This window comes from Lithohypha guttulata, assembly GCF_036872675.1.
Source record: "Lithohypha guttulata strain CCFEE 5908 chromosome Unknown scaffold_4, whole genome shotgun sequence".
Classification (NCBI taxonomy): domain Eukaryota; kingdom Fungi; phylum Ascomycota; class Eurotiomycetes; order Chaetothyriales; family Trichomeriaceae; genus Lithohypha; species Lithohypha guttulata.
This window is the reverse complement of record NW_027042753.1, coordinates 194,186-207,933: the sequence shown is the minus strand read 5'-3', so window position 1 is coordinate 207,933 and position 13,748 is coordinate 194,186. Positions and strand designations below refer to the sequence as shown.

The 13,748-nt window shown below is 49.0% G+C and overlaps 5 protein-coding genes across 5 annotated transcripts; 2 read left to right on the top strand and 3 right to left on the bottom strand.

The window, feature by feature from the left end:
* Positions 1 to 165: 165 nt before the first annotated feature.
* Positions 166 to 1,254, top strand: LTR64_005241 (uncharacterized protein; the record flags this gene model as incomplete). The annotated part of the gene is made up of 2 exons (XM_064899580.1): positions 166 to 976; positions 1,034 to 1,254. 2 exons carry the CDS (start codon positions 166 to 168, stop codon positions 1,252 to 1,254), a joined length of 1,032 nt encoding a protein of 343 aa, XP_064752892.1.
* Positions 1,255 to 1,403: 149 nt separating this feature from the next.
* Positions 1,404 to 2,334, bottom strand: LTR64_005240 (uncharacterized protein; the record flags this gene model as incomplete). The annotated part of the gene is made up of 2 exons (XM_064899579.1): positions 1,404 to 2,221; positions 2,268 to 2,334. The coding sequence occupies 2 exons, from the start codon at positions 2,332 to 2,334 to the stop codon at positions 1,404 to 1,406; spliced, it is 885 nt and encodes a 294-aa protein (XP_064752891.1).
* A 440-nt stretch (positions 2,335 to 2,774) lies between these two features.
* LTR64_005239 (uncharacterized protein) lies at positions 2,775 to 4,396 on the top strand (the record flags this gene model as incomplete). The annotated part of the gene is made up of 2 exons (XM_064899578.1): positions 2,775 to 2,866; positions 3,010 to 4,396. 2 exons carry the CDS (start codon positions 2,775 to 2,777, stop codon positions 4,394 to 4,396), a joined length of 1,479 nt encoding a protein of 492 aa, XP_064752890.1.
* Positions 4,397 to 4,608: 212 nt separating this feature from the next.
* On the bottom strand, positions 4,609 to 10,044 carry LTR64_005238 (uncharacterized protein; the record flags this gene model as incomplete). Its single annotated transcript, XM_064899577.1, has 2 exons — positions 4,609 to 9,613; positions 9,716 to 10,044. 2 exons carry the CDS (start codon positions 10,042 to 10,044, stop codon positions 4,609 to 4,611), a joined length of 5,334 nt encoding a protein of 1,777 aa, XP_064752889.1.
* Positions 10,045 to 10,381: 337 nt separating this feature from the next.
* Positions 10,382 to 13,182, bottom strand: LTR64_005237 (uncharacterized protein; the record flags this gene model as incomplete). The annotated part of the gene is made up of 4 exons (XM_064899576.1): positions 10,382 to 12,363; positions 12,410 to 12,771; positions 12,821 to 12,948; positions 12,997 to 13,182. 4 exons carry the CDS (start codon positions 13,180 to 13,182, stop codon positions 10,382 to 10,384), a joined length of 2,658 nt encoding a protein of 885 aa, XP_064752888.1.
* Between the last annotated feature and the right edge of the window lie 566 nt (positions 13,183 to 13,748).

The following is a 13,748-nucleotide window of genomic DNA, read 5'->3' as shown; positions in this document are numbered from 1 at the left end:
CTGTCAAGAAAGGTAAATTGAATGTCGTGGACGTGATACACTTCCTGTTTCTCTCGAGATGAACGACGCGCTTCGTAGGCAGAAAATTACTATTGACTTCCATCTTGACCAGTAAGTAGACTCAAAACAATCACACAGAACACGTAGCAAAGCCAAACCTCTACCATGAGAGTCGTCCGCGTGGTAGGCTACCACCAAAACCTCAAACTCGAAGAAGCACCAGAACCCGAAATCACCTCTCCCCTCGATGTCATCGTCAAAATCGGCGCTGCAGGCGTCTGCAGAACGGACATCCACATCCTCGAAGGTCAATGGGAAGACAAAGCCAACGTCAAACTTCCCTACACCATCGGACACGAGAATGCCGGCTGGGTGCATGCCAAAGGCGACGGTGTGACTAATGTCGAGGTAGGAGATAAAGTCATCCTGCATCCACTTGTGACTTGCGGTCTATGCCGAGCATGCCGTTTTGGTGACGATGTGCACTGCGAGAACAGCACTTTCCCGGGCATTAACGTCGATGGTGGGTATGCTGAGTACCTTAAAACTGGTGCCAGGAGCGTGATCAAGCTTGATCCGAGCCTGGAGCCGTCCGATGTCGCTGCTCTTGCGGATGCTGGATTGACTGCGTACCATGCTGTTGCTAAAGCGGCGCGGAAACTGAGACCAGGCAATTTCTGCGTCATCATTGGAGCGGGTGGCTTAGGACATATTGGGATTCAGGTCATGAAGGCGATTAGTGGTGCCACACTTGTAGTCATTGATCGGAATGAAGCTGCGTTGAAGCTTGCGAAGGATCTTGGTGCTGATCATGTTGTGCTAGGTAAGGAGGATGGTAGCTTTGTGAAGGAGGTGATGGATTTGACGGGTGGTAAGGGTGCTGAAGCTATTATTGATTTTGTTGCTGAGGGTGGCTCGACGAGTACTGGTGTGAAGATGATCAGACGAGCTGGAGATTACTATGTTGTTGGCTATGGTAAGTGGAGGCCTATTCCTGGAGATTAAGTCTTTTTGTACTAACGGTATATCACAGGCGAGAATATCAATGTACCAACCATTGACATCATTTCTACCGAGATCAACTTTATTGGCAATCTGGTCGGCTCGTACAACGACCTTGCTGAGCTCATGATTTTGGCTGCTCAGGGTAAGGTCAAGCTTCATACGAGCATCTACAAGCTCGAGGACTTCCAGAAGGCCATCGACGACCTTTCGGCTGGTAAGGTTCGAGGCCGAGCAATTCTTGTGCCGTAAGGGACAGGATACTACGAGAAGTCTTTCGATAATGCTGAGGATGTTCAAAGAACGGAAGTTGTAGTAAAACCTCGTCGTCCACGATGCATTCATGTGAACCACGTATTGCTTGAGTTGTGCTTGAAGGAGGCGTGACATATAAAATTTTTCTAGCTAGCAGCACGATCTTCTTCCTTCTTCTCTGCCGAGACACCAAAGCCGCTCATTGCCTTCAGTAGTTTAGCCATCACCATGTCCTCATTCGCCTCACCCACAATATCAACGGCAGCTTTGAGAAGAGTCCCTTCCGCTTCACTATACTTGCCTTCGACTGAGTATATCAGTTGTCCATTTCGTCTGCTGTCAGCGAATAAAATAGCCACGGACCTGGCCACCACTGCGGGAGTTTGTGTGCCTATACCCGCAACCTTCTCGATGAACCCTTCAGGTACAAGGCCAGTAGTCGTCCACGAGGGTGCAATGGCATTCAACCGGATTGGAATGTCGGGCTGTAATATCGGCACCAGTCCGCGCATCAGTCCCAACACGCCATGTTTTGCAGTAGTGTAGTCAACGGCCCGAAATCTCTGGAAACTCGATGCGGAGGCTGTAAGGACGATACTTCCACCTGAGTCCTGTCTCCGCATATAGTGGATGGCAAGTGCTACAGTATTCACGACAGCTTTCAGGTTGATATCGAGGACGAGATGTGTTGGCTCTAACAAGTCACCGTTCTCGTCCAGTTTTTCGTCGAGGTATGTGGTACGACCGGAGATGCCAGCGTTGGCGAACACGCCGTCGATCTTGTTGTGCTTGGATTTTGCAAGTTTGAAAAGAGCAGATAGGTTTGCCCAGGATGTGACGTCTGTTCGAAGAGATGTGAGGCGTTCGTGCTCGATGGGCAGCTCGTTCATGTCGCCAGCTACGACATAGGCGCCCTTTTCGAGCAGGAGCTTCGTGGTGCCCAAGCCAATGCCAGAGGCAGCGCCTGGATTTGTTTAGTAGTGAAGATTGATTGTGCATGGGAGAATCACCTGTGATCAGTATCGTTTGACCTCTCAAGCTAGATAAATCTTCGTCGTGGATCTCGAAGGCGGCCATCGTTAAGGTAGTGCTGCTGTTCGAGGCTCATTAGGCTAGACTCACATCAGTCGTGTAGCTGGCAGCATCAATCGAGTCTGTCTCTATTGTAAGCTGTGGGACAATGACAAGGGCTGTATCATAGCAAGTAGCATTCTATTCTCCTCACTTCGCTTCCAGTTACCGAGGTTGGAGCTATGAAGCTGAGATCCAAGTCTGGGTATGTCTATAGCTAAAGCTCGTGAACGCGGTGTTTGCCCTGGAGCAGTTCAACGACAATACCAAAAGCATTATTTCCTGTTCAACCAGCGACATCAGTTGCAAGGACTCGCTCATTGAGAACATTGTATGTATCGACCTCAACGAGTTGACATCTTGGCAAAGCGCGAAAATATCGAGATCCTGCAAGCTGGACATCGCGACAACATGAACAATGGCATTCCTGCAAATCACTGACAATAATGTCCGATGCATATGAAGTGGAAGCGAATCCGAGGAAGTCGCGAAGGAGGAGGAAAAGAAGCTCCTTTCCTAAACGCGTAACCCCGAAAAGGTAGGTATGATGTAATTACGTGTAAAAAGCTCTAACCCCGTTGCTCAAAACTCTATTCAGCTTCTGATTTGAGGACCAAAAAAAGCTTCTCGTATTTGCACTGAGCCATGCAATAGGCGTAAATACAATATGCTTACCAACAGCTGCCAGATCGGCGCTCTTCTGGCCCTGACAGCCACGACACTCGCTTACCAGGACCAAATACCTATACGACCTCTCGACCATTCACAAGGATACCAATTCAATCCGCTCCTTCACCTCCCAGGAACATCACCTTATTTCGACGCTGTTGGCTTTGGGCTTCAACACAAAGCTCCAGATGGATGTACCGTCAACGCAGCTTCATATTTAATCCGTCACGGAGCGATCTACGCCAACGATGATGAATATGAAGAATTCATCAAACCGTTTCTCTACAAGCATGAGAAGCACAGGGGCGGGTTTTCAGGTCCACTAGAGTTTCTCAACAAGTGGCAATCCCCTATTGATGAAGACAATCTTGAAGAACTCACTCCATCCGGCGCCAATGACTCTGTCAAAGTCGGTGCACACATTGCTAGACGTTATCCCGAACTTGCTAAAACAGTGAGCCGAGTCGTGGCTGATACTAAACCTCGCACTTTTGATACAGCCAAATCGTTCATTAAGGAATATCCGAAATCTGAAGATATTGAGATTGTCCGCTTCAACAAGAAGCAGCTTAACAATGGCACACGAGCTCTTCTCCCTCACAAGGCATGCAGCATATTCTCCAAATCACCTGGTGCTGATGAGCAGAATGCGTTCCTCGACGTCTACGGTTCTCGTGCTGCAGACCGCTTGAGCCCCTACACTCCAGACGACTACAAGCTTGACCCAAAAGATATCCTAGCCTTACAATCTATCTGCGGCTACGAGACTGGCATCACAGGCCACACATCCCCAGCTTGTTCAGTCTTCACCGATGCCGAATGGATGTCCTACGAATACATGTGGGACATGAAATACGCATACATGGTCGGACCACTCAACAAACTCTCAAACTACCTTGGCATGCCCTGGCTGACCGCCCAAGCCGACCTCTTCGACGCCATCGATGGCGAAAACAATTCTGGCGCAGTTCTCGACGACGATGACAACACCGACCCCCTCACCGGCTGGCCAAAATCCCAACGTCTGTTCCTCTCCTTCACTCATCGCGAAGTACCGCCCGTCGTCGCAACTGCCCTCGGCCTCTTCAACAACAGCGCCTCATGCGGCTTTGACGAGTTCCCAACCTCTCACATCAACTGGGCCCGAAGTTGGCGTATGTCCGACCTCATCCCCTTCCTTGGCCATGTTGGCATGGAGAAGATGATCTGTAATAGACCTGGGGCACCGGGTCAGAGTGGTGAGTATATACGATTCATCGCGAATACTGCACCGAGACCTCTGCCATTTTGCCAGAGTGGACCTGGCGCGAGTTGTCCGTTTGAAGAGTTCAAGGAGATTATTAAGGCAGGAAATGAGAAGTATGGAGACTTTGACGGTGTTTGTGAGAATGATAAATAGGTGACGGACGCCATTTGATGTGGATGACATCATCTGAAGCCTCTATCATCTGCTTGTATACTAAAATCTAGAATTCAAGGTGTCCCGTGTACCTGTACACTTCATAGAAAAGAGCACCTTGTAGCAACCACGACGAGATTTCCATCCAATCACGCATATACAATATCAGACACAGACCTTTCAACCATCAGAGACGTCCATAGCTCTTCCCATTAAGCCTTCTTCTGAGTGCTCTCCATCAACCAAGAAGGAATCTGTGGACCTCCACGCCTACCTCTACCCCCTCTACCTCCTCCACCTCCTCTGCCTCCCCTATTACTGTCTCCATGTCCGCCTCTATTTGCATTGCCACCATCTTTCTTCACTTCTTCCTTGGCTTTGGCACCATGACCCTTTTGTCCCTGCTTGCTCTTCTCCTTCTGCTTTCTCTCGTTCTCCTCCCAGATCTTCTCCTGCCGCTCCCTATACTTCCTCTCCTTTCTCTCCTTCGCCTGCTTCACGTCTTCTTCCTGCACTTTCTTCACTGTTTCTTGGGTGGCCGGAACGTTCTCTAGCGGCTCTTGTACCGACTTCGGTTGCACTTCGGTTTCATTCTCCGCTTCATCGTTCACTTCGTCAGCCCAGCTTGACGCCATCAGCTGTAACTTTGGCTTTGCTTCCGGCTTGACAGACTCAAGTTTCGACTCATCAAACGATATTCCAAGTCCGGTATTTGATGATTCATTGTTGAGGCTGGAGAGATTTGCGTCCGGCTTGGTGAAATGGACTTCGTTGCTGGTTAAAGCATTGCTGGACGGACCATCATTTGTCAGGACTTCGCTCTGCTTTCGTTGCTGCTGTCCCGCTCGATCTGCCTGCTTGTGCTCTTCTTGCACCTCCCGCTGTTTTTCGAACATCACCTGAAAGTCCTTCTCATGGTTGGGATTGGGAAGCTCTTGTGGTTTGTTGAATTCTCCTGCATCGACAAGCTCTTGCAACCAGGGCGCAAACTTTCCTGGCTGTTTCTTGCTGCTAGGTTGAGGATTGAGCGTGAGCGGCGATGGTCGGTTCTTGCGAGGACCAATCGGTGCTTTTGACGGAGTTGACCATCTTGATTCTTGCATTCCACAACTGGATTTACATGGCTTTGTGCTGGTTCCTTGGTAATTATTATCAACGATGGGCTTTGTCTCTGGTGACGGTGATTGTGATACAGGAGTTTCTGACTCTGAGGACGGCGCCATCTCTTCTGGTATTGAGCCGATGGGTGGTTGAGGCGATGATTGATGACCAGGGGTTTGAGAAGGAAGATTAACCAGAATTTGAGTAGGATTCTCAATCGGTGGTGGAGAATTAATAACAAGTGCTCGAGGCAATGGTTCAACAGGTGGTTGGGGTGACGATTGAGCGTTCGTTGGCTGTGAAAACACATCCTCCTGTACTTGTGGTGGCACTGCTGTATCACTTCCAGTAAGTGTGTCGAACCGATCGAATGTGTCGAATTGAACAGGTGTGTTAGCAGCTGACTCAGACGCTGCTAGTGATTTATTCGCATCACGTTCTTCTTCTTTTTTCGAGAAGTTATGCTTGCAATTATCCGCCATGTGTCCTGCGTGTCTACATATCGTGCAGTAACGCTGATAATTCAGAGACTTCTCCACAGGGCATTTTTTGTAGTTGTGCACTAATGTGCGACAGAACAAACACCGATCTTGATTCTGCAGTATCCGAGCGGTCTCCCGTGTCAGTGGCGTAAAATTATCCCGAAGGATATCCATTCCTACGAGGTGATCTGCCTCTCCCTGTAACGAGTAATACAAACCGTTCGGGTTAGGTGCCCCTTTTTTGCCTCTCTTCATACGCTCTTCGAGCCAGGTTTTGATGTTACCTCGCTCGTAGAAGCCATAGACCCACGCACTGTCAGCATCTTTCTCCGTGTATTCACCTGTGTCAAAGGTATAAGATGTTGACGGAGTAGCAACTGTCGCGACTTCTAACCGCTTTTCTAGAGGCGATAGCTCCCTCTCTACCCGCCGTAGGCCTTCCAGCCCACCGAACAGATCCTCATTTCTGTTCTGCACTCTTTCCATAACTGGTAAAGGTTGACCGTGCTCATCTCTGGTCCGAGGCGACGTGACACGAGGTTGCCTGTAGGTTGTTCCACGCGGTGTCCCTCGAGGGATTGGTGTCCCACGAGGCACCCACTCTGAATCGTAGGAGCATACACTACCAAGTGGGGTGGCGACTTGCTCCGTGTCCTTATCGTTCTGAGCATTATTAGAGCCTTGGTTCTGCTGCTCGGTATGGTTCACTTCCGTGCCTTCGTCATGCGAATGACCTCTACCAGACTTATCAGCAGGAGTGATGCGGGAGAAGAGTGATTGGCTTGGAGGAAGGTCAGGGATAGGTTCTCCTCCTTCATCGTCGCCGTCGCTGTCGTCGTCATCGTTATCTTCAGTATCAGAACTCTCATCCTCCCATTCCGAACTTTCTCCTTTCTCTTTATCTGCCTTGGCTCGATCAAGTGCATCCTTCAGTAGGACAATCTGCTGTTCTGCTTCCCCAAGCTGCCTTTCCGATTCCTCAATCTGACGAGACAAAATCTCCTCCCTGGCGATTTGATGCTTAACCACTCCCAACGACTCTCCGTGGATCGGCATGTCACTGCGGCTCATTGCAATTTCATGTTCAAGCTCCTCGACACGAGTCCGCAGCTTTGTAACCTCTGCGTCGAGATCATCACGGTCCTTTTTGAGCACGTTCTGTTCAATTTGGTGCAATTTGTACTCTTCAACCCGAGTTTTCTCGCGGTCGAAGCCCTCTTGCACTGTCCTTTCTGCTTTCTTGAGGAAGAACTCAAGGCGATTCCTTTCCTGCTGAAGCGTGTCGTAAGTAGCTTGCAATTTCCCAAGCTGTTTCTGCAATTTCAAGCATCGCTTCTCGCAAGTCTGGTCGCCAGGCTGATGTTTGAATATCTCCAACTGCTTCTGGAGGTTTTCGCATGTCTTTTTGCTTTGAGCTTTCTCGTGCTCGAGTTCGTTCTTGCTGTCTTGCAGCTGGCGCTCTGCAGCGTATCGCTCCCCAGTAGACCCGACCAAGGCGTTCTGGGTAATGCCGAGCCTGTGTTGGAGTTCGACAATTTGCTTCTCTAGGTCTGCCCCATGCTTCTTACAGGTCTCAAGATCCTGCTTATACTCTTGCCTTCGAAGCTTCAATCTATCATTGTCTCTCCGAAGCTTGTCATTGTCTTTGTTCAGTGCATCCCTTTCATCACAAGTCTCTGCATGTGCATGTTTCTCAGCTTTCAGCAGCTCATCTTCCCTCATCAGAGAGTCTCTCCACCCTCCTGTCTCCTTCTCACGCTGCCAGTTTGTGAGGTCGAGCCTCTCTTGCATATGGGCCTCTCTCGCTCTGCTAGCCCTCAGATCGTTCACAAGATTTTCGTCCGCTAAATTCTGCCCAGCGCCTTCATCAGTCATAGGAGACGTCGCAACTTTAGGAGTCCCGTGAACGATATCGTAATGATGGTGGAGAAAAGGCTCGTTTCCGCGTATGTCACAATCTTTGTGCGGGCACTGCTGCAATCCGTCGTCGTCGTCAATTCCAGCTTTTGAAGTGCTGAGCGGATGTTGCGATTCTGGGTAAGATCTGTCTCCTAGAATGGCAGCTGCTGTATCCCCAACTTTCAACTCTTCCATCGCTGACCTCGACACGTCAATCTGCTTGTCGCGCGATTCCAGTTGATCCTCGCATTTTTGCACTGCTGTCTTCTTCCTATCCAACTCACCCTCGAGGTCGGAAACTTGTCGCAAGTAACTGTCCTCGGTTTTCGGGTTCAGAAAGACCTTCGAGGCGCGATCATTTTCGTGCTTGACCTCCCTTTCAAGCTTTACGATTCGTTTCTCAAGTTTGGACTTGTCCTCCGAACATGCTGTGAGGTCCCGGCGAGTATCTTCGATCTTGATTCGCTCCTCGTCAAGCTGTCGCTGTATTTCTGGTGTAGAGGCATCTTGCGATGGTTCAGCTTGCTGTGTGAATTTCTTCAGACTTGTGAGATCATCTTCCGGCTGGACACGTAGTTGCTGTTCTGCTTCAATAAGCTCTGTGCGCTGCTCAAGTTCGTGTTTGTGTCGGCTGATCACATCTTTGAGCGTCTGGATCGTTTGTCGCTGAGTGTTGAGGTCAAGCTCGTTTTTGATTCCTCGTATACGATCGATGAACTCTTTGCGTTCCTCTTCGATGTGATCACGTTCTTGCGCAAGCGCCTTCTCTAGACTTTGCACTTTTCCACGCAAAATCATCTCCTCAGCATTGCAATCTCGTCCTTCGTTCGCAAGCTGGAGTTCCAGTGATGCTCGCTCCTTCCTCAGAACATCTTGCTCCTCCACTACTTTTGCTTGCTTATTGCCATCCTGGCCAGACAGCTGCCCTCGACAGTCTGCAAGGTCTTCTTCCAATTTCTTGACCTTTGCCCGCTCTTGTTCAGTTAGGCGTACGTTGTGGTCCCGAGCAAGTTGGGCTTCACGAAGCTGTTGCTCTGTTGCTGCTAGACGGCGGACCTGCTCCTGCACACTTCGTGCCGCGTCATCATGTTCTGACGGCTCTCTATCAGGATCGATCTGCTCGCGGACTTTCTGTCTCTGCAGCACGTCATTGCTTTGCACCAAAGTAGTATTGGTTGTCGTGAGGGGTTGATTCTTTCTGGTCAAAGATTCCACTTTCTCTTCTGCTGACATCCACTTTCTCCGGAAGTCTGTTACTTGTATGCGAAGCTCCTTCGACCCTGTTTTTGGATATAGCCGTCGAAAAGTTCTAAGTCCCGTTTGTGGCTCATCATTAGTGTACACAAGATTCACATTTGATTCGCGTAGCTGGTGCAATTCTTCTTGGAGATCTTTACCATGCTTCTCGCAATCTTCCAACTCTTTTTTCGCATCACTCAAGAGTTTCTCCTGATGCTTCCCAAACTCCTTGCATCTTTCGAGGTCTTCTCTCGTCTCCTGCAGTTCTTCCCGAAGGACATCTCGACGGTGTCTGAGTCTCCTCTCGTCTCTTTGACTAGTCTCAAGATTCAGCTGTGATGTTCTCCATTTCCAAAACAACCACCAGATCCAGGATAGGAGCAGAGCAACGATGGCCAGCAGGGTCCAGAAAATGTGCCAGCAATAACTGAAATTGATACACCAAAGTGCCGTGGCGAGGTGGTATGTTCCCAACCCCAGCCAAAACAACATAAAGCTGAACAAGTTGTGTAGCCATGGATATCTGCACTCCAAATCCTGAAAGTAAAGCAGTAGCCAAGCCCAACAGCTGTACCATAGACTTCGCCTGTGGTCGTACGTAGTGTCGTCTGTAGCAACAGGAACACCAAACACCACGAGGTCCGTGGTATTATTGCATTCGCTGGAAGCGTTGGGGTCAATCGTGGAGAACCCATCGGCAATCCATTGCTGCCATGCAGCTGCAGCCGTGATTCTTTCAGTCTCTATTTTCCGTACGTCTTCTGCTCTAAAAACGTTTGAGTGGGTGCTGTGCTCCCATGATGGAGCCGGTGGAGACCATGCAACAAGACCAGTCGAAGGAACCATTACCACGCCTAGAAAGAGAAGTGATAGGGCACTGAGGACTGATAATATAGCATGGTTAGCTATCAACGACGGTATTGGCATGTTGGATCAGGTCTTTGAGGGATATCAAGTATGATAGTTAGAAAGCCACATGGCGTACTGTTGCAAAAAGGTGTTTCACCACTCGCTTCTTCGGAGTCCTCACTATTGCCCGTCGTTCCGCAAGCAGGGATACCTGAGTTGGTACAAAGAAGGCCAGAAACAATGAAGAATATTGAGGAGGAGAACGGGTATCGTAATTGAAGCTTGTACCTGCGATTCGCTTGCTTGCCACAAGGAAACAATAATTCTCAGACGCTCAATACCTACCTTGGCCATGTTGTACATTCCTGTCATCGTTAGCATACACGGCTTGTACAGCCCTATCCTTTATCGATATTTATTGCATGTTGTTGCCATTGTTAAGCATCGCATCGTTGCCATCGAGGTTCTGGTAGCCTTGATTGTTCAAATCAGTCCATATGTCCCACTCGAAGGTCATCGGCATTTGCCACAGATCTTGTGGTACGAAAGGCTGTTGGAAAGAAGTACCGAAAGCGACGGGAGACATTGTTGTTGATGGTACATTCCCAAGAAAAGGTGCATCCATGCTGGGAGCTGTTGTGAATGCTTCAGCATAATTTGAAAGGGGAAAGCCTGTTGTTGACGTTGGTGTTTCCGCTGTAAACCGTTGTTGGTTTCCCGGTCCTGATTGAGGTGATCTTTGCGCTGCCATATTCGAGGTGTTGCTACTTCCTAAGGCGGATCCACCTACTGAGGCACGTGATTTTGGAGGAGTCATTGGCCTCGTCATATTCTGTGCCAAGGCTTGAGCTTGGGCCATTGCTCTTTGTCCGGCTGCTAGACTCTGTTGTTCTTCGGGCAACATCTTTCGCTTGCGCTTCATGCCCTCTTTCTCTGCTTTATCTAGACAAAGCCGTGCTATTCTTGTAAATTCTGAACAGATTGCCCACATTCGCTTGAATGAGCCCGTACCCTCCTCAGCAGTCACATTTGACAGGAAGTTGACGACCAGATCCATCAGCTTGACATCTGTTCTCGCTCTAGCATCTTGGGGGTTCTGTAATATGTTGGCGAAAATGGTGACCAAAGCTGATACTGGGAAGTAGATCACCAACCAGACACAAGCGAAATCACTCTGTGGGATATACTTGATGAGGTGAATTGACGCTCGAGCCGCTTGCACACAGAGTGCTGCAGAGGAGAAGACTCGAGGGTTCAAAGGCTTTGCATTCAAACCAGAGATGGCATAGTCTGCGAGACGACTAGTCCAGTATCCGTGGTGGACTGACATGCGGTGTATCGTCGCTAGGCAATTGTAGTATGAGAAGTGCAGTACCACAATATGTACTACTAGCGGGGTGTGTGATGCTTTGATTTCATGCTCAGGCCGAAAGTCGATAGGAATCTTGTCCTTCCAATCTTCAAGCTCCTTGTCGAGGTCGCCTATTGTGTTTAGTAATTCACCGTCACTCTGTTTTGATGCTTCAACCGAGTATAGTCTTTTGTAGACTCTGCTGCTTATGGTAGCAAACTCGCACATGAGCCTGAAGAGGTTGACCTTGCCTTTGCCATCGGCCAGGGGGATATTGCCAACGTTATCCGGTGGATCCTCTGAAGGTAACTCGACATTCATATCGTCATCGTCTTGAGCCGTCGGGCGACCAGATCGCAGACAAGTATCCTTGTCCAGTATGTAAGCCAACCAAAAGACCCGCTTGCGTTGTTCTGCCTCTATTGGGTTCAGATTGAAACTTGCACCTCTTTTGTGTAGACCAATGCTGTGAGATAAACGAAGTGCTGCGGATATGAGAAAGAATGAAGGTTGTGGGTTTGCAGTACCACACATGAAGAAAGCACATCCTACCAGCGCTTGTACCGCAAGCAGGTCCGCGTTGGCCATGAGGAGTTCGGTGAGTACTGCCAACGCATTCTTCAGATAAAGCCAAGCCTTTTGGTCGTCCTCTTGTGGTACGACCTGACTCATAACTCGCAATCTGTACGCAATTGCCAAGGCGATATTCATACACGCCCACCAACTGCTGCTTTGGTATGGGTCATTTGTATACTGTTTCTCGGCAAGGTGCATGAAGGTCGGTTCGTGGAAAAGTGGAAACATGCAGTTGAAGTTTTCGAAATAGTCTTTGAAGAGAGACATGGCCTCATCCCTGGGTGGAAGTGGTCTGAAAATACGTCGCATGAAGAGGTCGCCGAAGATTTCTGGTTTCCAGTACATCCATTTCTTCTCGTCTTCTTCGTTCACGGCATTCTGTATCGTCTCTTGGAAGGAATTATCGCCAGTCTTCTCGTTCACCCACTCGATGCCTTTCTGGGAGAAAATGGAAAACGCCGAAGACGAACCTGTTCAGCATCAGAAACTATCGACCCGAGAGCAGAAATAACGAACCAATATATCGTGTTTCACCACTACCATTTGTGACTAGAGAGCACATCATATCAGATATGCTTTCTACGTCGGCAGTCTTGGGACTATTACTGCTAGGCGAGGTCACAGAATCCTGAGGAGTTGCCACTGTATGTTGAGGAGTACCAATCCGCGAATCTTGCTGCTGCGAGGAAGGGGTGGCTGTATCGTGGATCTGCCTCGGAGATGATGGTTTGACTGCTTGCGACTTCTTCTCAGCCAGACGTCTTTCAATCGCGCCAAGGTCGCTACGACCGGCCTCTTCATCAGTGATCAAGCCAGATATCTTGAGTAATTGTTCCATCCGGCCAAGACGATTTTCGAGGCCCTCGATGTATTTCGCGCTACAGGTATAAGCATTGTGCAATATGGTTCTTCTTCTGCTCGACTTACCCTTTCGGTGGATTGCGTTTCTTTTCGATGTGTGTAAATATGCATTCTGTCTTGTAGTTTGTACAGTGACCGCATTTTGGAAGCCTGCCATCACATTTGATTTTCTTCTTTCTGCACATGTCGCAGGCCTACAAGGACATCAGTCATGTACGCGATCGGAACAAGGTGGTACTGACACGAGCGATGCGCCGACGCTTAGGATCATTGTCATCCAAACCATCGCCATTCACGTCAAAATAATTTCCAGACGGAAGCACTTGCGGTATTAAATTCCCGCTCGCATCGTACGCGTTGAAAATTGGGTTCGAGTCACCAGGAGTAGCATCTGGATAATTGTTCATATCGTAGGTGAAACCATCCATGTTTGCAGAATGGTCCATAACGACTCGCAGGGTTCATACCAATGCCGATCGATGTAAGCGCTCATGCCGAGAAACTGAAGCTGTTGTATTAACGTCACCAAAGCAAGTGTACTGGCAGCTGTTATAGACAAGGACTGGACAATAGGGCGATGGATTTAGGCCCCCGATGATCGAGACTGGTAGTCGATTTGCAACTGTACCGCGATCTGGTGCAGAGCAGCGACCTCCAACACGAACACGTCTATGCTCAATTTCGACAGGAAAACGAGAGGATGGGTTCAACTCAAAGCCAGAAGATGCAAGCGACTCGTGAGAGACGTGAGATTATCGATGTCGGGTATGCATCTACCACTTCATTAATTTACATGTAGGTTCCTCAGAAAGTACGAGAGGCATGATGCCTCCGATTTCTGGTCATCCAAAACAGCAACTATGACATGATCATCCGGAAAAAAAGGCTCCGTGTGGTTCGCCGAACCTGCCTCAGAAAGACCGAGCGTTCGATATACTTTACTGAGCACCAACCAGCTGCACATCAGAACCTGGAAGATGTGGTAGGTTTTTGC